This window comes from Phascolarctos cinereus, unplaced genomic scaffold (assembly GCF_003287225.1).
Source record: "Phascolarctos cinereus isolate Bilbo 61053 unplaced genomic scaffold, phaCin_HiC Scaffold_726;HRSCAF=1367, whole genome shotgun sequence".
NCBI classification, from domain to species: domain Eukaryota; kingdom Metazoa; phylum Chordata; class Mammalia; order Diprotodontia; family Phascolarctidae; genus Phascolarctos; species Phascolarctos cinereus.
Window position 1 is genome coordinate 408,804,176 of NW_027556098.1, and position 25,945 is coordinate 408,830,120.

At 57.3% G+C, this 25,945-nt stretch overlaps 1 protein-coding gene across 1 annotated transcript; it reads left to right on the forward strand.

Moving 5' to 3' along the window:
* The first annotated feature begins 191 nt into the window (after positions 1 to 191).
* LTBP4 (latent transforming growth factor beta binding protein 4) lies at positions 192 to 25,579 on the forward strand. Its single transcript, XM_078145819.1, is given in 36 exon segments — positions 192 to 373; positions 1,588 to 1,652; positions 1,881 to 2,052; positions 4,010 to 4,128; positions 4,396 to 4,470; positions 8,373 to 8,434; positions 8,436 to 8,571; positions 9,258 to 9,538; positions 9,622 to 9,630; positions 9,632 to 9,725; positions 9,989 to 10,063; positions 10,214 to 10,336; positions 10,714 to 10,878; positions 11,400 to 11,564; positions 11,728 to 11,856; positions 12,100 to 12,234; positions 12,347 to 12,472; positions 12,710 to 12,829; positions 13,142 to 13,381; positions 14,517 to 14,642; positions 14,740 to 14,859; positions 15,402 to 15,533; positions 15,626 to 15,751; positions 16,003 to 16,125; positions 16,222 to 16,353; positions 16,711 to 16,842; positions 18,718 to 18,843; positions 18,942 to 19,088; positions 19,773 to 20,039; positions 20,187 to 20,258; positions 20,645 to 20,773; positions 21,117 to 21,263; positions 21,594 to 21,746; positions 23,541 to 23,954; positions 24,538 to 24,690; positions 24,985 to 25,579. Coding segments are annotated over 36 exon segments (5,109 nt in total). The 5' UTR covers positions 192 to 209; the 3' UTR covers positions 25,140 to 25,579.
* Positions 25,580 to 25,945: the final 366 nt, after the last annotated feature.

Genomic DNA, 25,945 nt, shown 5'->3' on the forward strand with positions numbered 1-25,945 from the left:
ACTGTGCTCTTATTGGTCAAATCCGGGCTCCCCCAGCCGGCGCCGCACCCCCATTGGTCCAAAGTTGGAGCCCGGGCAGCGGGGGGAAAGTTGGTCTGGTGAAGCTGGCGGGGAGGGGAGGGCGGGGTAGGAGGAGGGAGACCAGGGCGCGGGAGACAGAGGGGCCAGAGTCAGGAACTGGACGGGACAGGGACACGGAACAAGACAAGATGCTACTTCCCAGCCCCTACTGCTGCCTCCACCACCGCCCCCTCCTCCTGCTCCTCCTCTTGCTGCTGCTGCTACTGGTTCGCGAGCCGCGCCCAGGCCGGGCCGTCGGGGCTGCAGGGACACCGGGGAGTAGAGGCCGGGGCCGCCCAGGGGGCCAGGCCCGGTAAGTCCACTCAGTTTCCTGATTCGCTCCCTTTCCTCTCACTCTCAAACAGCAGCCCCCAGGGAAGGGGAGGAGGGTCTCACATGGACTGTAGTGGGTGGGGGGCTCCTAACTCCTAACTCCACCCCTGGGTCCCAGGTGGTACCATCACATCCCCCCCGCCCCAGCCTGCAATCGGCGCCCCCAGAAGTAGTAGAAAGGGAGGAAGAAAGGAAGGGGATAGGGAGGAACGCCGAACCCCCCGAGGGTGGACAGAGAACAACCGCCCCCTCCATTCCCAGGCAGTGCCAGCCCGTCCCCTCAGCCTGTAGTCAGTTCCCCCCATGGTCCCCGTAAAAGCGGGGAGGGAGGGACAGAGAGCCCCCAGTGTGTGCACAGGGAGCCCCCTCTTCCCCGAAATCCAGGTGGCGGCAGCCCCGGGCTGCAGTCCGCGCCCCCCAGCCCCATTAGAAAGGAGGGAGGAAGAAGGGAGGAAAGATCCTCACCTGTCTCCCTCTACCCTTGATTCCGGACAGCCCTCAGTCCATCCGGGGTGGAAGCCCAGGCCCTATCCCCGGGTTTTGGGTAGAGAGAGTGAGCAGTGCCTGGTTCTCCCCGACCCCGCCCCCCTGCCAGATCGGCCCCCGCGCTCCGCTACAAAGGGCCAGGGCTCCGGCTCCCGCCTCTGCGAATCCGCTTAGTAACCCGAGCTCAGCAGTGCCGCGCCGCGCCGGGGGCGGGGCCGGGAAGGGGTTAACCGGCAGGCCCGGGGGGAGGGGGCTTCTCCAAAGGTTTTTTCCTCCAACGCTCCTTCTCCATGGGGGCAGCAGAGGCCTGGGACTGGCAACCAAAGGCCTGGCCGTACTGCCTCCCACGCCACCCCACTTTTCCATCCCTTTGCCATCCTAGGGGCCTGAGAGCCCGTGGGTCTGGTAACCCCCTGCAGGAGAGAATGGAGCGGTCTTGGAGGGTTGCGGAGGAGGGGGTGCGCCTGCGCAGGGCCTGGAGGTGGAAGGGGAGGAGGGACGCAGGGGGTTTGGGGGGCCCCGGGAGCCTGGCCCCAAGCTCGGAGCCGGGGCCTCCGGGAGGGCGGCGCCACCTTGTGGAGGCATGAGGGAGTGCGTCTGGGGGTCCTCGGGGAGCTGGTGGAGGTTGGAGGCTAGCAGCCGAAGCTGTGGGTGGTGATGCCCAGCTGACCTCGGCCTCTCCTCCTTCTGGCGACCCTCTGCTTCCAGCCCTGCAGCTGCCTGCCGCCGCTGCTGCGCTGGACGCCCTCCACGCCCGGGCCCCTGTTCTAGAGGTGAGTGACCGCCTGGGGCGGAGGTTGGACGGGGCGGTCGGGGGTCGCGTGGGCAGGGGCAGAGCGCTAGGGGCACTCTGTCTGAGCTTCTGCCTCCGTCTCTGGGATGGCACTGGGCGCGGCGCGGGGTGGATGGAGGCTGGGTTTGACGACGCTCCTACCTCTGGTCCCACGGAGCCCGAGGGGAGAGAGGCTCTCGCTCACATAGCCCTGGTCTCTTCCCTGCAGCTCCCTGTTCGTCTCCGCAGTGCCCACCAGGGGAGCAGTGTGTAGCTCCTCAGCTGTGCCCCTGTCGGCCCGGCTGTCGAGCTGTTCGGGTTCCCCGGGCCACAGCGGCCCCCACCCCCAGCCCCGTGCCAGTCACTCGTAGAGAGGCCTCCCTCACCTGGCAGCCGTTGACGTGAGTGCAGACCGGGGGCTCTTTTCCTAACCCCAGTCGGTGCTGCCCTTGCCTCTGATAGTCCGTTTGTTTCATTTTTCACTCCTTACTGGACTGCATCCCATAGTGACCCTCCCACCCCACCCTCTCATTCCCCCAGTTCTCTCTGTCTCTTGGGAGTTGCTGTCTCTCTCTGGGTCTCGGCTGACTGGGTTCACCGATTAGAGGTGTTCTCTGGGTCTCTATCTCCATCTCTGTCTTCTTCAAGAGGCTGCATGGTGTTTGCGAAAGGAGGCTGGACTCAGAGCAGAGGAGCAAACGAGTCCCAGCCCTTTTATTTTGACAAGTCAACCTTCCTGGAGCTCAACTTCCTCATCTGTAAAATGAGGGGGTTAGGCTAAATTATCTTTAAGGTCCTTTTCAAGCCATAGATGTATGCTTTAGAATGTTATTGTATTGTGTCTCTGTCTTCTTGTGGAAGGCCTGGAGTCAGTACTCGGATCTTTTCCTTTCCCCCAAATGGTGAGGTCTGTCTTCTCACCGGGGCTCTCTCTCTTTACAAGTGTCATAGATATCACTACGTCTGCTCTCCTTCATCCCTCTGACTCTTCACCAGCTCATCTCTCTCTCTCTCTCTCTCTCTCTCTCTCTCTCTCTCTCCTCTCTCTCTCTCTCTCTCTCCCTCCCTCCCTCCTCTCTGTCTCTGTCTCCCTCCCTACCTTCTCTCTGTCTCTCTGTCTCTGTCTCCCCCTCCCCCCCCCCCGACTCCAGGCTTAATTCTGTCTCTGACTCACAATCTCCCTCAGTGGCTCCATACCACCCCCATCGTCTCTCCCTTTGCTTCTCCCCTTCTCCCTCCTTTCTACCACATATTGGTCTCTGGTGTCTTCCCTGTGGGCGGTCCCCTTTCTGTGAGTTGCATCTCTCTGTGGGTGTCTTTGCTCCCCCCACCAGTCTTTCTGTATCTGAGTTGTTCTGCCTGTGTATCTGTATCTCATGGGAGTGTCAATCTCAGTCTTGCTCTCCTGTCTTTCCTCCCTAAGCCTCTTTCTCCTCTTACTGCCTTTCCACCTTTTCCAGGCTCTGTCTCTCTCCATGGTTCTATCTGTATGCCATGTGTGTCTCTTGTCTCTGAGTTGAATTCTCTGTCTCTTTGTCAGTCACACACTCTTACTCTCCAGCCCTGTGTCTCTTCCTCAGTCTCCTCTGCTCTCCAGGTTTCTCTTTCCCAAACTCTCCGGTGAGACAGCTTTCCTCAGTCATCTCTTGGTATCTCGTGCTTTCTCTGTCTCAGATGGAAGCCTCCAGCTTTGCGTTCCAGTGGCCCTCTTCCCTTCCCCTCTCCCCAAGTCTCTACCTCCCAGGCTCCCTATCTCATCTGGATGTGTCTGTCTTTTTAATGTCTCCACAAATCTCTGGCTCCCCTTCCCCCAGATGATATTCTCAGTTTCTCCATTTTTGTGTCTTCCCCCTTCTCAGGGGTAGGATGAGGACTCTGCGTTGGCCTTTCCAGTCACAGTCTCCCGCACCGGTTCCCTGGTCTCTCAGCCTCTGGGGGTCCGTGTCTGGGTTTCTGTCCCCTGCTCTGTCTCCCTTTCTGTCTTAACCCACTGCATATCTCTGACTGTGTCATCCCCAAGTCTCTATTTCCCGAAGGTCTCAGTCCTCTCTTTCCAAGTCTCTACTGCCAGGGCTCTGTGCCATCTGCTTCTCGACCGATCAATCGCATCTCTCTCCGGGTCACTAGGTCACTCTTTGCCTCTCTCTCTAGTCTCTGAGTCTGTCTCTGCGTCAGGTCTCTCGGGGTACCCTCATCCTTCGGGCAGTGCCTGCAGGGGGCGCCTGCTTTAGCCTCGATGGGGAGGAGGGGGTAAAGCTCGTGGGTGGGGTGGGGTGGCTCTTTCTTCATTTTGCCCCAGGAGGAGCCAGGGGGCGCCCTCCCGGCCCCGGGCTGACCGCCTCCCTTCCCCTTCCGCAGGCTGCAAGAGGCCCGGGCACTGCTGCAGCGCCGCCGACCCCGAGGGCCAGGACACAAGGGCCTTCTGCGGCTAAGCCGCCAGCTGGAGAGAGCGGCCGCTGCTCCTGCCCGGGCCCCCGGTAAGCGTTTCGGCCCCTCCTTTCTCCTCCCCCGAGGCCGATAAGGCCGTCTGGTTCCCACGCCCTGCATTGTCCAAGGGGGAAACCCCAAGGGACCGGGCGTGCTGGTGGCGCCGCCGTCCCGGGCCTGGGGTGCCCTCTTGCGGGACTCTGGCGATTCTTTTCCCGAGCCTCAGGGGACCCAGGGCTGGAGGTGGAGTGGGGAGAGGGGTCTAGGGGCCAGGCTTTTCACTCCCTCCCCTTAACTCTCTCTTTTCCTTCCCCCAGGGCGACAGCTTAGGGTCCCTGGAATCCAGCCCCTCTCCCAGGGTGGCTCCGTGACAGCGGGCGTGGGGGAGGGAGGTAAGGTGCCGGGGGAGGGAGATTGTCAGGGAAGATGATGTCCAGAGCCTCTGACCCACGGGGCGGGCGGCCCAGGGAACATACCCTACCCCCACCCATTTAACCCTTTCCTGGTCGCCAGCGGGAAGAACTCGGGAGTCCGAGCCCCGCTCGAGTTCGCAAGGGAAAAGGCAGGCGGGAAAGGAAGAGGGGTCCCGAACGGGCCCCATTGACTAGTGAGCGAGGGGCGTCTGGCGGAGCCCCCAGTCCAGACAACAAAGGGAATTATGAAGCGGCGGCGCCGGTGGAAGGGTCTGGTCTGATATTTCGGGACAGGGGGGAACAGAAGAGGAAGTGGGGGTGTGTGTGAAGGAGAGACCTGGCGGCACAGACAGAAAAACTGGGAACCCTGCCTCCACCTCCCGGCTGGTCCACCTTTCACCAGTGCCCCTGCTTTCAGCCTCTTGAAACATCTGTAGCCCCAGAATCTTCTCCAGCTGTGCCTCCCTGCTGCCAGCTTCTTCCATCAGCTGTAGCCCTCTCGGTCCCCAGATGTGCCCTCCTCAGAGCGCTGTCCCTCCCCCGACTTCTTAGTCCAGCAGTGCCCCGTCCTCTCGACCCCAGATGTACCCCTCTACTGCCTGCCCCCGACGGGACTTTGGCTTCCCACTGCACTTAGTCCTCTTTCCAGCTGTGTGGGCCGGTTCGGAGCGGAATGGGGGAGAGGGGGGAGATTCCAGGTGTGCGCCCCTGGGTCAGCTACTCAGCTATCCGTGAGCCCCAGGAAGCGCCTGTGGGGTCCCTAGAGCCCCCACCTGTTCCCCCCCTCCCAACCACTTGTTGCAGCTGGAGCGGGCTGGGCTTGGCCTGGACGGGGTGTGGGGTAGGGGGAAGGAGGGAGGAAGGGGAGGGAATGGGTTGAGGAAAGCAGAGTGTGTGAGTGGGGAGGGGGGCGGTGATCAGGCCCGCGCTCTCCCCCGCGTCGCACACAAACATTGGTGTTGGCAAGGAGCCCGGCCCCACGCGCCCCCGCGCGGTTGCCAAAGAACTAGGAGGGGGTTGGCCCGGCTGGGCTGGGCTGGGCCGGGCCGGGCCGGGCCAGGCTGGGCCGGGTTGGGCGGGGGCGAGTGGGGCCGCCCCCTCCCCGGTCCATCCCCCACCCCTCTGTTCCCCTCCCTTCCCCTCCCTTCCCCTCCCCTCCCCTCCCGCACTGCGCAGCGCTAGCTGCTGTCTGGGCTTGGGCCCCTCGGGCGGGCGGCAAGGCAGCTCAGTGCGCAGCTATGGCGGGCGCCCGGCAGCCCCGGCGCCTCGTGTTCCTAGTGCTGTCGCTGCTGCCGCTGCTGCCCAGCCCAGCCGCCCGGCCCGGGCCCCGCGAACGGCTCCGAGTACTCTTCACCCCGGCTGTGTGCCGCCTACGCTGCACAGGGAATCGCTGCGTGCCCCACTGCGTGCGCGCCAACACCACGAGCGTGGAGAGCGGCTCCCCTGGCGGGGCAGCACCCGCGGGGCCAGGCTTCCGAGTCTGTGAGTGCCAGTCCAAGGACGGGGCCGGGACTGAGGGCCAGGGAAGGGAGCCGGGAGCCTCACAGGGGAGGAAGAAGGGTGCCCCCGGATGGATCAGTGATATCCCTAGGGGAAAGGCGCAGAAGAGGGAGCCGGACACCCTTTGCCAGGGACAGGGAACTACACAGAAAAGGAAGCAGGATGCCCGTGGAGGGGGCAGGGAGCCACATAGTGGAGGGGCACAAGAGAGTCAGTTTTCCTGCTCAAGGTCGGCCCTGAGCCTCCAAAAAAGGGAGGGAGCCTTCCAGAGCCGAGAGGAGGGCAAAGGGTGCTTCCTAGGTGAGAGTCTAGCATCCCCAGAAGACACAGGGGAGGGAGGGCTTCCAGGGAGCCCCTTCGAGGTGCAGACTATGGGACACTGGGTGAAAATGGGACTGCGCACCTCAGAGAGGGCCTTGAAGGAGTACTAAAGTGCTCCTTCGAAGCAGCGCCTGGGGACCCAGGGGGAGAGCCTGGTTCTCCCGACTAGGAGATGGAACTAGGTGCTCCCTCCAGGTGCCAGCTAGGTGTACAGACAAGGCCTTGGTGGTCGGGTGGGGAGGGGAGTGACGACTGCACAGTTCCTGGGAGACGACAGGGGTCCTTTAAACTAAGAGGAAATCCAACCATACCTAGCTCCCCACCCCACCTGTTCCTCTCAGTGGAGGGCAGGGGAGGGGATGAGGCAGGTTTAACCCAGGCTGGACGCTGGACACCTGCCCTTGCTGGGCCACCCTTTCTCCCCCAGGCTTCAATTGCCCTCAGCGGGACATCTCTCAGTCTAGCCGTACCTCGGATTGTGGACTGAGGGAGAGGGGAGCCTAGCTCCCCTGTTCTGAGCCTCGACCTCTACCCCAACTTTGCGCCTCTCCCCGTCTCCTCGCTTGCCCCCGGGGGTGGCCCCCAGCCTCAGAGACTGCGGCAGCCGGCGAGGAGGGAGCTGGGGGCCCCCCGGGCGCCGGGAACAGGCCAGGCCTGGCCCCGCTCCAGACCCGGCCGGCGTGAGCTCATCTCCCGCTTGGCCCCCGCCCCTTTCCCCCGCCCCTGCCTCACAGACCCAGCCCGGGGGACCCTGGGGGAGCCAGGCATTCAGGCCCACGATGCCAGCTCTCGTGCCAGGGGCTGAGCCCTGAGATGGTGCCAGGATCCTCTGGCCTCTTGCCTGGGGAGGCAGGCGCAGTCGGGATGCTTGCAAGGCCGGGCCTGACCTTACCAAGACCCCGGCATCCTCGGCCCCCAGCCCCTCCTTCCCCACTCCTCCCAAAGGGGAGGGAGGAATTGGCACTACCCCGGAGGAGCGCCCCGCCCATGGCGTGGGCCTGGCCCGTGGGAGCGGGGCTCTGCTGGCGCCAAGAACAACGGGGAAGAATTTCCACCGGACCCCTCCCGCCCCTGCGCCCGCCTCTCCCCCTTCCCTACCCCTGTGAGACCCCAGCTTACAACACCAAAACCAACTCTGATCTCCAAAACCGAAATCTCTGCCCACAAAACCTTGGCTGGAGTCCTGTCCCCCCTCTTGCCCAGAGAACTCCTGACTTCCCTTCCCCCTCTTTTCTGTGAGATTCTCCCCCCCACCAACCCCAGCAGCAAGACTCCTAGTCCTAGCGCCTCCTCCACTCCCTGAGACCTAGGACCCCAGAGTTCCGCCTCCACTCCCGGGCTTGGCTGGCCCCCGCCCGGCCCCACCCCACAGCTGTCTCCAGCTGTTGCCGCTGGCGGCTTCGGGGGCTCCCGTGGGGGAAGAGGCCGGCAGGGTAGAAAGGGTAGAGAGGAGGACTCAGAGTAGGACCCGCCCCTGGTCCCCCCGGAGCGCCAAACAGCTGCCCGCAGCTGGGCACAGCTGGGCGTGGGGTTCCAGGAAGGTGGAGGCAGAAAAGCCTGCTTTTTGAGTGGGGGGGATAGAGTTGCACCCCTCAAGGCCCCCATGCTAAGCCAGGGGAATGTGGAGCCGCCCTCCTTCCCCCCATCGCGTTTGTTTACCCGGCCTCACCAGTGGAGGCACCACGCCCGGATGTCCCTGCGTGCGGGAGCTGGGCCCGATGTCCCATATGGGGACCACGCGCTTCCCCTCCCGGGGTGCAGCTGGCGGGGAGAGCTAAGCCGTAAAGTGGGGTGGGGGAGGAGCAGCTGAGGAAAGAGGACATTTGGATTGTGGGGGGGGGAGACTGTTGAAGCGGACGCTCAGCTTCTCCGAAGGGATGGAGGACAGGCACGCCTGGTTCCTTGAGGAGCAGAGAGAATAGCTGAGAGAAAAGAAAAGATGGGTTCTTGGACAAAAGAGGGGAGAAGTGAGAGAAGGAGGTTTCTGTGTTCTGCTGGCAGAGTGAGGCAGGGGAGGAGGGGACGCGTGACCTGCTCCTGCCCCTTCCATCCTTTCCTAGTCTTGTGTCCACTCTTGTGCCACAATGGGGGTGTGTGTGTGAAGAAAGACCGCTGTCTTTGCCCCCCCGGACTTCGCGGGCAAGTTCTGTCAGCTGCCTGCCTCCCGCACACGTCACGAGGCACCTCCGCCTCCCCCTCCGGGGGTCACCAAGTCGGTGTACACGCTGCCCCTGGCCAACCATCGGGAGGAAGAGGACGGTGAGGGGAGGGGAGAAAACACACGCCCCCAGCTAGGAGCCCTCCTGGGTCTGGGGAGGGGGTGGGGAAGCGACAGGGCTCTTTTGGGGAGGGGGTGCAGTGGAGGCAGGTCCAGGCAGTGAGTCAGGGGGCCTGGCTTCTACCCTGGATCTCCTCCAGACAGGTGTGGACTTGGCCAAGGGTCTATTCTTCTCTGGGCCTGAATTGAGCTATCTGTAGGGCTAGATGAAAAGCATCTATGATATGATGTAAATGGAAAAAGAGCTGCATTCGAATACTGGGTGCTTCTCTGGGCCTCAGTTTCCTCATCAGTAATGTGAAGGGCTTGGACTAAAGGATTTCCAAAGTCCCTTCCAGATTTAAATGCTCTCTTCCCAGCTTTCATTTGTGTGATTTTAAGACGAGATTGATGCTTTTGGGTGGCCTCTTCCCAGTCCACTGGTCTCAGTTTTCCCATCTGTGAAATTTCTTAGAAGTCCTTCCTAGCTTTCCATTCTTCTGACTAGAATCATTGTCCCTCCCATTCTCTTTCTTGGGTCCCCGCAGACCTACTCTTTCCGGTGGGACTTAGGCTTCCCCTCCTAGACTATCTCCCGTGGGACACCCCCCCCCCCGCCACACACACTGTGTTATAGCCTAGTTCTAGCTCCGCACAAGCATTCACTCTACTACTCCCCACCCCCCAGGCGTGGCCTCCCTGGTGAGCGTGCATGTGGAACACCCCCAGGAGGCTTCAGTCATTATCCACCAAGTGGAGCGTGTGAGCGGCCCGGGGCCCACATTGGGCCCCGAGGAAACGGCGGCTACGGGCCAGGGCCAGGCCCGGACCTCGGGGGTGCCGTCGGACCGTGCCGCCTTGTACACGGTGCTGGCCCAGAGCAGCCCCCGGGGTGAGGAGGAAGAGGGCGGCGGTTACACTGACGCCTCAGGCTTTGGGTACTGCTTCCGACAGCTCCGCGAAGGCGAGGTGAGCCCTTGAGCTGGGACCAGCGAAGGGTAGGTGGGCGCTGGCTCCTGGACGAGCTGAGCCCCTTCCTTTGTCCTCTGCAGTGCGCGTCCCCCCCTCCCAGGGCTACGAACTCACGAGGTCTGTTGTCGAGGGGCTGGATTGGCTTGGGGAGTTCACGACTGCCAGCCGTGCTCCGAGCACCTAAGTAAGGAATCTGGTCTGGATTAGGGAAGAGCCCCTCTGTCCCCCTCCCTCCCCTCTCCCACTGCCCGAGAAGGCACGAGCACACTGAAAAGCGCCAGGTGCTAAGCCTCTCCCTCCTATCCTATCTGTACTAAAGCCACCCCTTTCACTTTTCATCCCCTCAGGCCTGGGGGAGGTCAGTTCACACCCAGCCCCGCCTCGACTCTAATCTCAGTTTCTCTGGCGGGGGGCCTGGCTAAACTACACCCTCTCCTGTTTCCCCAGGCAGCGTAGGCCGAGTGGGATCCTCAGACGCAGCCTGCCCCACTGGCTTTGAAAGAGTCAACGGCTCCTGCGCCGGTGAGGGGGCACTCGAGCGAGGCGGGTCATGAAAAGGTTTTCGGGAATGGGGCTGGTCAGCGCCTGGAAAACGGGGACGGGCGCAGGGACACTGGACCCTACCCACTCCACCAGGCCGGCCTGGCCCCATTTCCCTGTCCCCCTTCCTAGATGTGGATGAGTGCGCTGAGCCAGGGCGGTGCCAACACGGGGAGTGCGCGAACACTCGCGGCGGCTACACGTGCGTGTGCCCCGACGGCTACCTGCTAGATTCATCCCGGAGCAGCTGCATCTGTGAGAGACCCCACCTTGGCATACTCTGCTACTCCCTGCCGGCCTTTGTACTTCAAGACCGCCTACCCCTAAGCGAACCCTCAACCCCGCCCCACTCCTTTCCAAAGCCCCAGCCTGCCCCTCTTAACCTTTCCCAATTCAGACCCAAGCCCGCCCTCCGAATGCCACTGTGTACTCAGTATCAGGATTCTCCTCTGCTAGTCCAAAGCCTTGCCCCTTTTTACCTCTGCTCACCCCAAGTCCCGCCCCCATTCCCAAACCCTTTCTCCCCGCTCACTGCAAGCCACTCCCTTCCACCCAGCCTCTCCCCACTCCGTCTCCCTTTTCCCAAAGTTGTCCCTCTGACCACAGCCTCTGGCCCCCCGGCTCTTCTCTAGCCCAGCATGTGATCTCAGAGGCAAAGGGCCCCTGCTTTCGGGTACTCAGGGCTGGAGGCTGTTCGCTGCCCATCCTACGCAATATCACCAAACAAATCTGCTGCTGTAGTCGGGTGGGCAAGGCCTGGGGCCATAGCTGCCAACTGTGCCCACCTTTTGGCTCAGGTGGGCCCCAGGATTCCTCTGTATCCTGGTCTCTGTATCCTCATTCTACATCCTGACCCCCCCCCCCAAACTGTTACCTCAACCTACAGCATTTTCCAAATGCTCTACCATCTATCTTATTCTGACTGCAAATACCCACACTCTGAGGGGATGCCCTAACCTGTACAGTCACACATCTTACACTCAATCCCGGTACCCTGGCCCCCAGGTCACCCAAATTCCACATGCTGGATAGCTCTGCATCCCAATTCCCTTCACATCTCATAGCCTGGACACACAGCTATCTGAGCCTCTTTACCCAGCAGGACACCCTAGGATCCATACTCTGTACACGTTTGTGCAGCACTCCCCAAATCCTACACTCTGCCCTCACATACCCCAGCTCAGTAGCTCTACAAGTCCTACTGTCTCTGCCTCCCTGTCTTACTGACCTGCATCTCTCTGTCTGTCTCAATTTGTCTTTATAGCACTTTTTTATTCCCTGACTTTTTTATTCCCCACTTTTCCAATCTCTCCTACAGAGGGTTTCAGGGAGATATGCCCAGCTGGACCTGGCTACCATTACTCAGCCTCTGACCTCAGATATAACACTCGCCCCTTGGGCCAGGAGCCACCCCGAGTACCCATCAGTCAGCCTCGGATACCTCCACCTGTCACCCCAGCACCCCCAGTCTGGGCCCCTACAGGTAAGCTCTAGATATTTGGGCCTCTCCATCCACCTTGAACTGATACAGGCAAAGACAGAGGTAGATGGGTAGCAATGGGCACTGCTGGGAAATGAGAAGAAGGCATGGATGGCATCAAGTGCCCATAATCTTGACCTGACCTTTTGCCTACTTCCCTGTCCAGTTGTCTGGAGCTACCCACATACTTCCCGCCCAGAGTCTAGACCCAGACACCGGCCTCAGCCCCAGCCTAGGCCTGAGGAACCCCTACCCACTGTCCCCATCCAGCCAATTCCTGAATTCCCTGAAAGAGGTAAGGAGCTGAAGATGATGGTGATCTAGAATGGGAACTCTACATGGAGAAGGGACTAGAAGGGAAGATCTTGAGAGAGAGGAGGGGATTCTGGAGGCATGAGGAAGATCTGAAGGGAGAGGGGAGAGAGAAGCCCATTCAGTGGGGAAGGAGATAGAAGAGAAAATTGTATTTCAGGAGAGATTAAAGGGGAGGCTGGGCATCAGAGCTGGGCAACATACTGATCATTGGCTGGTCCACCAGGCCCAGTGGCAGGGGGCGTGTGTCAGCGGAACCCCCAGATATGTGGCCCAGGGCGATGTATCCCCCGCCAGGGGGGTTACACATGTGTGTGTGACTCGGGCTTCTGGCTCAGCACCCATGGCACACACTGCATCGGTGAGACTGGGGACCCAAGGGGGAAGGATGGGGAACCCTAGAGGAAGGAGGGCCCATCTCCTCTGACCCCTCTGACTTTACCTCCCCCTCTCCGTCCAATTCTCTGGGACAGATGTGGATGAGTGCCGCCAGGTACCCCGACCCTGTGCCCATGGGCGCTGTGAGAATTCAGCAGGCAGCTACCGCTGTATCTGTGCTCCTGGTTTCCAGGCTAGTCCACAGGGCACTGAATGTCAGGGTGAGTCTTTGGCCCTCTCCTTCTGCCAAATCTGACAGGATAAACACTTTGTCCTCCAACTGCTCTGATCAACTCTGCCCATAGGCACAGATCTTGGGGGTCTGCATAGGGTGGGGAGAGGAGCAGGAAGATGTGGGGATGCCCATAGGGACAAGCCTAGGACTGGCATGGAAGCTAGAATTGTTATCCACTGCTCACTTCTGATCCCTGGCTCTCCTGAAATCCTTGTGCCTGAAGATGTGGATGAATGTGTCCAGCAGCCCTGCACCAATGGGCGTTGTGAGAACACTCCTGGTAGCTACCTGTGTGTTTGTCCAGCTGGGTACAAGGCTGCTCCCCATGGAGCTGGCTGCCAAGGTAAGGGGGTGGGGGGAGGCGGAGAAGAATCAGCACATAGCTCAGCAAAGGGAACACGGGAGGAAGGCTTAGGGCCAAGGGGATATGGAGGGTGGAGGATTGGGCTTGAGGGACAAAGTAGAAGACTGGGAGTGATATTTGAGGGATTGGACCCCACCTGGGTGTGCTCAGAGTTGAGAATCAGGGGGTGAGTTCTTGGGCTGGCCAGGGGAATCCCACAGGCTCTTTGGGGGGCAGAAAGACCTCCTTAGATGTCCATGTGGACTGGTGGCAAAGTGGGACCCTAACATCCAGTTCTGTCTCCCTTCTCAGACATCAACGAATGTGCCCAGAGCCCAGGGCCCTGTGGCTGGGGCCACTGTGAAAATCTGCCTGGCTCTTACCGCTGTTCTTGCCCACCTGGCTTCCAAGGCCCTGAGTGTGAAGACATAGATGAGTGTGCCCGGGACCCCCCTCCCTGTGGGCCTGGCCGATGTGACAATACAGCCGGAAGCTACCACTGCGCCTGCCCTGCTGGATACCGCTCCCATGGGCCTGGCGCACCATGTGTTGGTATGGTTCTTTTTCACTGCTCCTTCTGCTCACCAGGGCACCACCCCTATGTCCCACCCCTTCCTCTCCCTCTATTATGTGGAGGGGCTTATAGATTTAAGAGCTCAGAGGGAACTTAGAGGTCATCTAATTCAACTTACTCATTTACAGATGAGGAAACTGAGTCTCATTTTGGTCATGTGACTTGCCCAGAATCACACAGCTGGTGTCAGAGGCAGGGCTTGGACCCAAGGTCTCCTGACTGCAAAGTCAGTGTTCTGTCTATCCCTCCACGTTTCATTTCTTCCCTGTCCCATCTCCTGACATTCCAGCTCTCTACCTCCCGATTTCCTGGGCCAGCCGAGCAAGCCCTCTCCCATGCCTCAGCCTTGGTTCCTTCATCTATAAAATGGGGGCTTCATGGACTTGGAAACTCGAGGTGTCCTTCCAGTTCTGAACTCCTGGGGAAAAGGAGACCAAAGAGTGCTCCCTGACACTTGCTTAGCTGTATAATCCTGGCCAAGTCTCTTCAGATATCTGAGCCTCAGCTTCCCTATATGTAAAACGTAGATAATGACCTTATAATGCGGTGAGGGTAGAGCTTGGTAAAGCTTAAGACAAGCTATTTTGTAAAGCTTCCCTTGGTAAATATGGGAGTTGGTATTCAAAACCATATTTCTTGGCTGTAAGCCCAGTCTCTTCATTACTGTCATACTGGCCTCAATATTACTATCTGTAAGATGGTTGGGAGGGAAAGGGTCAAGATGTACTTAATAATTGCACTTTGAAGGAAGAAAAAGATTTCCACCGGGAGAGATGAGGATGGAGTATGTTTCAGGCAAATTCCTGAAATTGGAGACTGGGAGATGGAATAGCATCTTATTGGGAGTCTGGGATCTATCTGGCTTCTAACTTCTTGCTCTGTTCCTGACCTTCGTTGTGATTCTGGGAAAAGCTGTTTGCTCCGCTGAGCCTCAGTTTCCCTATCTGTAAAATGAGAGGGATGCACTAGATGGTCTAAGAAGGGGTCATCTTGTTATGATGTAGGGAAGGGGGTGGTGGCCAACCTCGGGAGGACCCTGCAGGGTGTGCCTGAGGGTGGGGCTGGGGAGTCGCTAGGCCCTGTGCCCCATCTGTGCCGCCCCGTATCCCGCAGACGTGGATGAATGCCAGCAAACCCCGCCGCCCTGCAGCTACGGACGCTGTGAGAATGTGGATGGCTCGTACCTGTGTACCTGTCCCACTGGCTTCCGGCTCAACGCCGCGGGCCAGGCTTGTGAGGGTGAGGGGGCAGGGCAGGGCTTGGAATGAGGGGCGGGGCTTAGGCGCCCCAGGGGCGGGGCTTATGCCCTTCCCTTGCTCGGTTCTCTTTCCCCCAGACATAGACGAATGTGAAAATCACGTGGCCTGCCCGGGACAGGAATGTGTCAACTCGCCAGGGTCCTTCCAGTGCCGGGCTTGTCCCGTCGGCCACCGATTGCTCCAGGGGCGCTGTGCTGGTGAGACTGGTGTCCCAGGACTTTTTCACTCCTAGCTCACCCAGCTGGCCCCTGGCGCTTATCCTTCTGACTTAGGGCCCTGAAACACATTCTCCCCCCACCTCCCATCCTTCTGATAGGAAAGATCTGAACAATCCCCGCACAGCCTGTGACCTGGACCCCAGACCTTTAGCCTTCTGCTCTGGGGACCCTGTGACCATACACCGCCAATCCCTCCGACGGGGCGTCCCTGGAACATCTGTCCCCACCTTGTGATCTGGACCCCAGACCTTCAGACCTCTGCCCCTGACACTTCTCCGTTCCTCCGATGGGGAGGTTCTGGAGCACCATCCCTCACCTGGACCCCCAGACCTTCTGACCGAGGTGCAAGCCCGTCGTCCTCCATCTCTCCCGATCTGGGAAGCCCAGGCCCCACGACACCGTGGATGGAATCAAACCCCCAGATTCCTTCACTCATTCAGTTTGTACTGTAGGCCTTCTCCCCACTCCTCTCCCAAATTTTGAGCGCCTCAGCCTCACACCCAGGCGTCCCTCGTTTTCAGACGTGGACGAGTGCAGTTCAGGCGCCCCCTGCGGGCCCCACGGGCATTGCACCAACACGGACGGTTCCTTCCGTTGCAGTTGCGAGCCTGGCTACCGGCTCCCACCAGGCGGGCGATCCGGTCCTTGCGCAGGTGTGCGGGGACACGGGTAGTGTCTGGCTGGCGGGCAAAGGCCCAGACCTCTCCAGCCCTAGCCTTCATCCTCTCCCCGCTGCCTCCCCCAGACGTGAACGAGTGCCTGGAGGGAGACTTCTGCTTTCCTCACGGGGAGTGTCTCAACACCGACGGCTCCTTCGCCTGCACGTGTGCTCCGGGTTACCAGACTGGCCCCCGCGGATCTTCCTGCATCGGTACGCCTGGCCCTAGAACAGAAGCGGGCTTTGGAGGGACCCAGCCTGGAACGTGGCGGGGTGGTATTTAGAATGCGGGGCATCGCAAACGGGGATGGATGGGGTCTAGCGTGCGGACCGCACTTAAAGAACAGGGCTCTGGGATGGGACAGTGTCAGAAGGGGTTGGTGGAGAAGATTGGGTGGGATAAAGCAGGAGAGCAGGGGTGGTTCGTCCTTGCGCTTCCTTCCTCCTGCTGCCCCGTCCCCTAGACGTGGACGAGTGCCGGGATGGAAGCTTGTGCCAGGGAGGCCTTTGCACCAACACCGATGGCTCCTTCGAGTGCGCCTGTCCTCCGGGGTACCGCGCCAGTGCCGACCTGACCTCCTGCAGCGGTGAGCTTCCGTTCTACCCCCTTTTCCCTCAGGTCCTGGGCCTTTAGCATCCCCCCAGTGACTGACCCCTTTCCGGGTCTGTGCTGCGTTCCTCAGATGTGGACGAATGTCGCGAAGGAGGGTCAGCCCTGTGTGGGACCCAGCGCTGCGAGAACTCCCCAGGCTCCTACCGCTGCGTCCGCGACTGTGACCCGGGTTACCATGCGGGTCCCGAAGGCAACTGTGATGGTGAGAGGACGCACCGAACCCGCGCGGTGGGCTCAGGCACCTCTGGCCCCAGGATAGCCAACGTTCTTCTCCCTATGCCCAGGGATGCAAGTGGCTGGGGCTGGGGGGCAAACGGGCTGGGACTGAGCAGGTCGCGCCGCTCTGGCCCTGACGTTCTGTCTCGGAGGGTTCCAGTAGCCTGCGGGGTTTGGTCAGAATCCCAGCGGGAAGGGGACGAGCAGGAGTGGCCTTCTTGTGTGGTCCGCTTCTGCGCACTCGGTCTCTCAGAGCGCCGCCGGTCCCTCTGCTGGCCACGAGGGGGCGCGCCGACGCCCGTTCCTCTGCCTTCTCTTCAGCACTCTGTTCTTTTCCTGGCAGATGTAGACGAGTGCAGGGAATACGGACCCTCACTGTGTGGGGCCCAGCGTTGTGAGAACACTCCGGGCTCCTACCGTTGTGTCCCCTTCTGCGACCCGGGCTACCAGCCCACTCCCAGCGGTGGCTGCCAGGGTAATGCATGTTTGTGACATGAATGAGCATATGAGAGACGCTGGGTAAAACTCCTCACTCTCTGAGACTGTTTGCCCATCTGTCAAACGATGAAGGTAGACTAGGGGATCTCTAAGGCCACTTCTAGTTTTAATTCTTGGGCCTCAGGAAGGGGGAAATGGCTGGGCAATCTTCTTTGTGGGGTAGGGAAGAAAATAAGCAATTATTTAGTGTCTATTGTATGCCAGGCATTATTATTATCCTGTCTTCCAGCTGAGGAAACTGAGGCAAAGGTGAAACCCTGGGTCTCATAGCTAGTAAGTATCTGAGGTCGGATTGGAACTCAGGTCTCCCTGACTGTATCCACTGGGTGTGTAGTCAGGAAACCTGGGTTCAAGTCCTGACTCAGCCTCTCACCATCTGTGAACTTGGGCAAGTTACTTGGTCACTCTTGGCCTCAGTGTCCTCATCTGTAAAGTAAGGCATTTATACTAGATGACAGAGGTCAAGTCAATTCATCAAGCACCTATTAAGCACCTACTGTATAGTCTGCTTGGGTGCAGAGGTTAAAATGACATAGGTGAAATTATAAATACATAAATGAAACTGTTCCATCCAGAGCTAATTCTGTGGGCTTAGGAACACCTGTTTCCCCCAAGACCAAGTTCTTCTATGTTCCAGACTAGCTCTGGTCTCAGTGTCTTCCCAGAGGCCACCATCCCTCACCTTGTTTCCCCATGCTTCACCCAGAATAAGAATACGCAGAGAGAAAGCAAAACTGCTTTTTGTTGACGATATGATGGTGTGCTTAGAGAACCATAGAGAGGAAATTAAAATAAATTAAAATAACTAACAACTCTGGCAAAGTTGCAGGATATAAGATTTCTACATAGCAGTCACCAACAAAACCCAGCAGGAAGAGCTAGAAAGAGAGATTCCATTCAAAATTATTACAGAAGCTAAAAGATACTTGTATCCCAAGGTACATCCAGGAACTATATGAATCTAAGTATAAAACATTTGTTGCTGAAATAGATAGACCTAAATAACTGGAGAAAGATTTATTGTTCAGGAGTAGGTCAGGCCAATAGAATAAAAATGACAGTGGGAAGGAAAGGGGTCTATTAGTACCAGTCTCAAACTATGCTACAAAGTAGTAATTATTAAAATGATTTGATGTTGTTATTAAGTCATTTTTCAGTCATGTCCAGCTCTCTGTGACCCCACTGGGGGTTTTCTTGGCAGAGATACTGGAGTGGTTTGCCATTTCCTTCTCCGGCTCATTTTACAGAAGAAGAAACTGAGGCAAACAGGGTTAAGTGACTTGCCTAGGATCAGACAGCTAGGAAGTGTCTGAGGCTGGATTTGAACTCAGAAAGATGAGTCTTCCTGACTCCAGGCCAGGCACTGTATCTACTGCTCTGCCAAATGATTTGATACTAGTTTAAAAAGAAAAGGAGGAGGTCTATGCACCCTCCAGCCCTCTCCCTGCTGTAGGGCCTGGATAGGGACCCCCAAACCCCTAGTCCTCTAGACTTATTCTGGGTCATAAGTTCCTTTCCCAGTAGGATTTTCCAATGTCCTCAGGTGACTTCCACACTTTTGTCCTGGGTTTTCTCCTGTCCTGGAGAATTTCCTGATGTTAGAGGATGTTAAGGCCAATTCCCTGATTTCGCAGATGAAGAAACTCGGGCCAAAAGAAATTAAGTGACATGTGACACAGGCATTATCTGGACGTAGGTCTTCCTTGCCCCAAGTCCAGTGTTCCGTCCATTATAGCACATGGTGCTATGTGATGCAGGTGCCATGCGGGGCCAGTCCTTTCTCTCCTGGTCCCAGAGCCCTAGGAATGGTGGATGAGTAGGAATCCATGTAAAATTGCTGGTTCGATTGCAGATGTGGATGAATGTCGGAACCGCACCTTCTGCGGGGCCCATGCCACGTGTCAGAATCTGCCAGGCTCCTTCCAGTGTCTCTGTGACCAGGGCTATGAAGGAGCCAGGGATGGGCGCCACTGTGTGGGTATGACGAGCCCTAAGGGCTGCTGGGGGTGGGGAGTGGATTCAGGTGGGTGTGAGGGAGACTGGTTCCTTGACTCCTTCCTTTCCTACTCCCCGCAGATGTGAATGAGTGTGAGACCCTCCAGGGCGTGTGTGGGGCCGCACTGTGTGAGAATGTAGAAGGCTCCTTCCTCTGCGTTTGCCCCACCAGCCCTGATGAATTTGACCCCATGACTGGGCGCTGTGTTCCCCCAAGACCCCCTGCAAGTGAGTGTCCTTTCTCTCTCTGTTTAACTGATGCTTGCAGCAGACCCCTGTGGGTTCAGTTGGTTGCAAAGCTGTCTGTGCTGCTTGTTCTGGCCTCTTCTTCAGTCATTTCGGTTGTCTCACTCTTCATGACCCCATTTGGGGTTTTCTTAGCAGAGATACTGGAATGGTTTGCCATTTCCTTCTCTAGCTTATTTTACAGAAGAGTAAACTGAGGCAAACAGGGTGAAGTGATTTGCCCAGAGTCACCCAGCTAGGCAGTGTCTGAGGCTGAATTTGAACTCTTGAAGATGAGTCTTCTTGCACTATAGCGCCACCTAGTCGCCCCTTAGGGCTCTTAGCAAGTAAAATAAATAATTGGCATTTGGCCTCGAGGCCAAAGGAAAGCTCGCTGTGTGGCTGTTCCCTCCTTGGACCCTTTCTGTCTCTAAAATGAGGGGCTGGCCCTGCTGGCTCTAAAAGTCCACGATCTGGTGAGTTACCACAGCCTTGGCTCCAGTCTTGTCCAGCTGCACAAACATCCTGATGTGCCCCTGAAGATGAATAGCGGGCCACTGGTTATATTAGAAAAAAAGTTGAGGCTGAGACCCGGGCCTGACCTGCTGAGGTTCCTGATCAGTGGTAGACCTGGCATGTTTTTGTTTTGGGGCCTTAACCAGAGCCTCCCATTTTCTCCTTTCTCAGGGTTGAGTCCTCAGCTGCCCTCGAGCCCAGGGCTCCCTGCCCGACCACCACCTCAACCAGCTCCTCCTCGTAGGCCCACAGCGCCAAGGCCAGGCCCCGGCCCTGGGGCTAGCAGTGGGCGAAGGGAGTGTTATTATGACACAGGGGCCCCTGACGCCTGTGACAACATACTGGCCAGGAATGTCACCTGGCGGGAATGCTGCTGCACTGTGGGCGAGGGCTGGGGTAGTGGCTGCCGCATCCAGCAGTGTCCAGGCCCCGAGACAGGTGTCAGGGGATGAGGAGGCTGGCGGAGAATGGGGGCGGGGGGGCCAGGTCAGTGAGGAGGTGGGAGGGGGCACTGGGTGAGAAAGAGATGGGCTGGAGATGGAGTCCTACCTCACAAGTCACTAACGTGCCCTTCTCTTTGCCCAGCGGAATACCAGTCTCTGTGCCCACATGGCCGGGGTTACCTGTCCCCCCCGGGAGACCCCAGCGTCCGGAGAGGTGAGTCTTTTGGCACAAGGGAAAAGGGTAATGGATGATGAGTTAGTATCCCCCTCCTGCTTCTTACTATTTGAATGACCTTGGGCAGGTCACTTCTCTTTGGGCCTCGGTTTCCTTGTCCCTAAAACTAGAGGGATGGATGAGATGACTTCCATGATCCCAGCTGGCTCGGAGCCTGTCGATTCCCCGAGCCTGCTCCCACCCTGATTTCTCACTTTCCCCACTTCTCCCAATGGCCCTTCTACCCCAGCTTCTGGCTCCTGCCAAGGGCTGACTTTGCTTCTGCCCCATTTCCTTCTTGGTTTCTCTCTGGGCTGTTGGGTGGGATGAGATTGGTGGAGGGTGGCCCTGACCACCTTTGGGCCTTTGGACCCTCCCTTCCACAGATGTGGATGAATGTCTGTTGTTCGGGGACCAGGTGTGCAAGAGTGGGGTGTGCGTGAACACAGCCCCTGGCTACTCCTGTTACTGCAGTAATGGCTACTACTACCACACCCAGAGACTGGAGTGTATAGGTAATGCCCCCTCCCAATGCTGGGGAGCCTTCTAGGAGTCTGGCCTTCATGCTTCCTTCAGTAGCTAGGAAGAGAAGAAGATTGGGCAGGAGAGGGCTTTGGAACGGGCTGGGGCTGACCTTCCCCATGAAATCCATCCAGAAGTCTAACTTTTATTCCTTCTGATGCAGCAAGGGAGGTGATAAAATGGGGGATCAGGGGGTAAAGCTGAGGTCAGATGCCACCACCCTGTCCTTCTTGGGAGGCCTAACCTCCATCCTTTCTGCTTGAGCAAAGGAGGTGAGCTAGAATGTGGAGGTGACATCTCTGGGCTTCCCTCCTCATCACCCCCATGTCTCTCCAGACAATGATGAGTGTGCAGATGAAGAAGAGGCATGTGAAGGAGGCCAATGTGTCAACACTGTGGGCTCCTACCATTGCACTTGTGACCCTCCATTGGTACTGGATGGCTCCCGGCGGCGTTGTGTGACCAATGACAGTCAGAGTCTGGGTAACCCACAGCCCTCATCTCACCACTGCCCTAGGGTAGAGGGAGGGACAAATTTCCTGTGTGGAGAATGGAGACTGTCCCCTATAGAGTCCTCCACTCACCCTAAGCCTCCAGGGTTGGGAGGGAGCCCAGGCCTTGGGTGTGGAGCTCATTCTGGGAGAATCAAAGAGCAAGGGGTCGTGGGGACCAGAGCAGGAGCCAGAGAAGAGAGGAAAAAGAGACAGATCATTCAGAGGAACTGACAATGGGTAGGAGGGTGCTTCCAGGGTGTGAGGCAGGAAACAGTGCCAGGCAAATACCTTCCTTCCTTCCCTCTGCACCCCTATTCAGATGACAACCTGGCTGTGTGCTGGCAGGAGGTGGGACCAGACCTGGTGTGTAGCCGCCCTCGACTAGACCGGCAGGCCACATACACTGAATGCTGCTGTCTTTATGGGGAGGCTTGGAGCATGGACTGTGCTCTGTGCCCAGCCCGAGACTCAGGTACTGCCTCCTTCCCCCTAAGCCCTGGGGCTTACCCATGCCCTTGGTAGCGTGGCACAAAATCAGAGAATTCATTTCTGGATCATAGAAAGTCAGCCAGACTCAGGCAAGGAGAAGCCTGGTGATTGGTCTATGGCCTTGGGTACTACCTGCCACCTGGTGGCCATTTCTGGAATTACCGGCATGGCTCCGAAGAGGAAATCTGTGAGGCCAACATTCAAATCACAGATTTAGATCTGGAAGGAACTTTAGAGACCCCCAAAATGTACATGTGAGGAAACTGAGGAGAAGATAGGTAAATATGCTCAATTGTCATGTGGGTTTTAAGTGGAAGAGCCCACTCATTATTATTATTTACAATTATTAATCATTAGTATTATTGATTATTAATATACAATTATAGCATGACATATTACTATAATTAATAATGGTGTTGATATTTAACTTCGATATTTTATATTGTCATTTAGTGTATTTAATGTATTTATTATATTAATTACATTGTATATTTATTATTTAATAATTAGTTGTTCAGCCATTTGCAGCTGTGTCTGATTCTTCATGACTCCATTTGGAGTTTGCTTGGAAAAGATACTGGAGGGGTTTGCCATTTTCTTCTCCAATGCATTTTACAGATGAGGAAACTGAGGCAAACAGGATAAAGTGCCTTGCCCAGGGTCACACAGCTAGTAATCGTCTGAGGCCAGATTTGAACTCAGGAAGATGAGTCTTCCTGACTCCAGACCTGATGCTCTATATGCTGCAACACCTAGCTACCTGTTAATAATTACTAGTAATCATCAATAACATTATCAATATGCTGTTATATCACAATAGTATAATGTGTTGCTATAATTCATAACATTAATCATTAATATATTCTTGATGACATTATCGGTTGTGCTAATTATTAATAACATTGACCTGAGTTCCAAAGTGGGACTTTCACGATGTTCATCATACTAAAGTTCCTATTTCATCAGCATTAATGTATTACCCTCACAATAACCCTGTGAGATAGAATCTGTATTCCCCCCATTTTCACGGATAAGTGAACTGAGGAGCAGACAGGTGGAGTGATTTTCCCAGGGTCTTACAGAGAGAAGACACATGATGTTGTCACCAGAGCCAGGCTCCGAGGCAGGAAAACTTGAGAGCTCACGTTCTGTTTCTGATATCTCCTAGCTAGGTGACCCTGGGCCAATCACTTCCCCCCTCAGTCCTTAAGATTAAGTTCATTGTGGGTATGTGTCTAAGAACGTTGTGGGTGTGCATTGGCTGAGAGAGACTGTTAGGGACCTGGGAGTTAGGTACCTAGACCAGTGTAATCACAGTTTGGCACCCAAAGGAGGACCACATGGCAAATTACATATTGGAGGTGACACTCCAGAATCTGTGTGTCTATACCATCCCACCTAGCTCATAAGATCAGAGGATTTTGAGCTAGGTGAGATCTTAGAGATCTAATCTTATGCTCCCATTTTATAGATGTGAGCACTGATGTTCAGAAGGGATGCCCTAGTTTACACCAGTCAGTGACAGAATTATTCATTCCATAAGATGGCTTTTGGGGAGGGGAGGGGAAGGGATGCTGGGGAAAATGATGGCGATATAAAAAACCAAAAGATATTAATAAAAACTTATTTTTTTTAAAAAGCAGTGGAAATGATAGGCCTTGGCCTAGTATTCAGGCTCCTGGATTCCCAGCTCTTTCTCAGGTCCCAGGTAGACAGAAAGAGCTGAGGACTTGAAGGCTGATCTGGGCCCTTTGACCGCCTTCCTTTGCTCCTCTAGATGACTTTGAGGCGCTGTGCAACGTCCTTCGCCCACCGGCCTACGGCCCAGCCCGCCCAGGAGGCTTTGGGATCCCCTACGAATATGGACCAGACTTTGGACCAGGCTATGGAGGTCTCCCCTATGGACCAGAGCTGTACCCACCCCCACCCCCACCAGTCCCGGGGCTGGGCTATGACCCTTACCCACCTCCTCCGGGGGCCCTGCCTTTCCCTGGCCCAGGTAGCCCCTATGGCCCACCACCCTTTGAGGTGCCTGACTTTGACTCCGTTGCTGCTGGGGCCTATGGGGATTCTGAGGGCCGCCCACCTCTGGACTCTACCGCCCGATGGCGTTATCGGCCCAGGGACACGGGTGGCTCCTTCCCAGAGCCTGAGGAGGAAGAGGAAGAGGAAGCTGGAGCCCCCTATACTGGTGAGCACCCCCTGAGTACAGACACCAGCACGCTCATGGGCTCTCTCAGGCAGCTGGTCGGCATCACTCTGGGCTTCCCTCTGGGGTTCTAGGGTCCTGACCCATGCAAGGGAGGCGTCTGGTCCACCCTGACTCAGGAAGGGCCTCCTTCCACTCCTGCACTTTATGGCAGACCGATCATTCCTTGCCACCTCCTCAGCTCCTCCTGTAAATTCATCTTCCCCTCCCCTAAGGACCAGAGTCCTCCAGCATCTGGTCTCTGTCGGATCTCTGCTATCTTGGCCACATCTATCCCCTCCCTTTTATTGGCCTGGTCCAAGGGGGCAGCCATGACACAAAGAACGCCCTGTCCTTGCCCACCCACCTCCCCCTGAGACCCTCAGTGAAGGGTCAGTCGGTCACAGGATTCGTCAGTAGAAGGGAGGACTGCCCCCAGCCAACTAGATCCTGCCCCTGCCCTCCTCCCACCACATCTGTTTGGTGCGCAAGGCCGGGACTCGTTCCCATCCATGCACACACTCACATCCTGGACGGGCACTCAGTCAAGGGGTGGCCCCATGATGTTTCCCACCCCTCCCTCCAGCTGCCCGCTATGAGCCCTTCGAGGGGCTGCAAGCCGAAGAGTGTGGCATCCTGGACGGCTGTAACAACGGGCGCTGCATCCGAGTGCCCGAGGGCTACACTTGTGACTGCTTCGATGGCTACCGGCTGGATATGGCCCGCATGGCCTGCGTGGGTGAGCTTGAGTCGGGGAGCTGGACAAAGGAGGGCGGGGAGAGCGCGCTGAGCGGAAGAATCACCATCCCTTCCCGCCCTGCCCCCCAGATCCTGAAGGAGGCACAGTGTGGAGTGCCGGGCCCCCGAGGGTTTAGTTGTCTGGGTTCCCTACCTTTGGCACCCAAGAGGTCTGGCTCCCTTAGGGAGGTGGTGGCACCGGACTCCTGGGTCCTGGAGGTAGCTGAGCCAGGTTCTTTGGGTGAGGAGCCCTGGACGTCCCGGTACTAAATCCATCCCGCCTCTCCTCCTTCAGACATCAACGAGTGTGAGGAGGCGGATGACCGGACCTCGCTGTGCGTCAATGGGCGGTGCCTCAACTCTGACGGCTCGTTCCGATGCATTTGCCGCCCGGGCTACATGCCTTCTCATCAGCCTCACCGATGTGTCCCTGCCCGCCCTCAGGCCTGAGCTGGGCCGTCTCACCCGCCGTGGGCTTGGCTGAGCCAGAGAAGGGCTTGTGGACGAATCTGAGCCCGAGCCCCTGAGAGCTTGCTTTCATCAGGGGCTGGGCCCGTTCAACATGGCCCCAGGCCAGTCCCATCTACTGTATACCCCCACCCCGCTACACAGCACACCAGTGTCCCTTCCCGTACACGCTTTGCCTCACTCCTCTGCTCAAACGCACGGGACGCATGACTGGATGGAGAGATGGGCAGAGGGACAGACAGATACCACTCCAGATACATGCCCTCCACCTCAGCCCTGGCTCCACAGCAATCCTTTTCCTCTTCCCCCAAAGGAACTGTGAGGCCCAGAGGCATGAGTACCTGGGTCCTGGCTTATACCTCCCCGCCCTATCCCCTGACACCTCCCCTACCTTTTTTTTTTCAATAAATTTCCTTTTTCTACGTGTTGTCTCATGGATGTTGCCCAAGTCCAGTTCAGAGGGTTCAGAGGGAGAGAAGATGTGACCTTGGGCTTGGAAATCCTGTGGCCCTTTTTGCTAGAACAGGGCCACCCATGGCCTTGCCGCCTACTTCTCCTTCTTGGGGCATTTCTGCAGCACCTTCTCTGAATGTTTTTTGGTAACTCTTGGAAGCCTGTCATGGGATGGGTCTTCACTCAACTCATTCTTAGTAAACACCTATTGGGAGTGATTATCATCATCATCATAGCTAACATTTCTATAGCTATGGGGCACCATAGTGCATACAGTGCTGGTGCTGGAATCAGGAAGACTCATCTTCATGAGTTCAAATCTTGCCTCAGACACT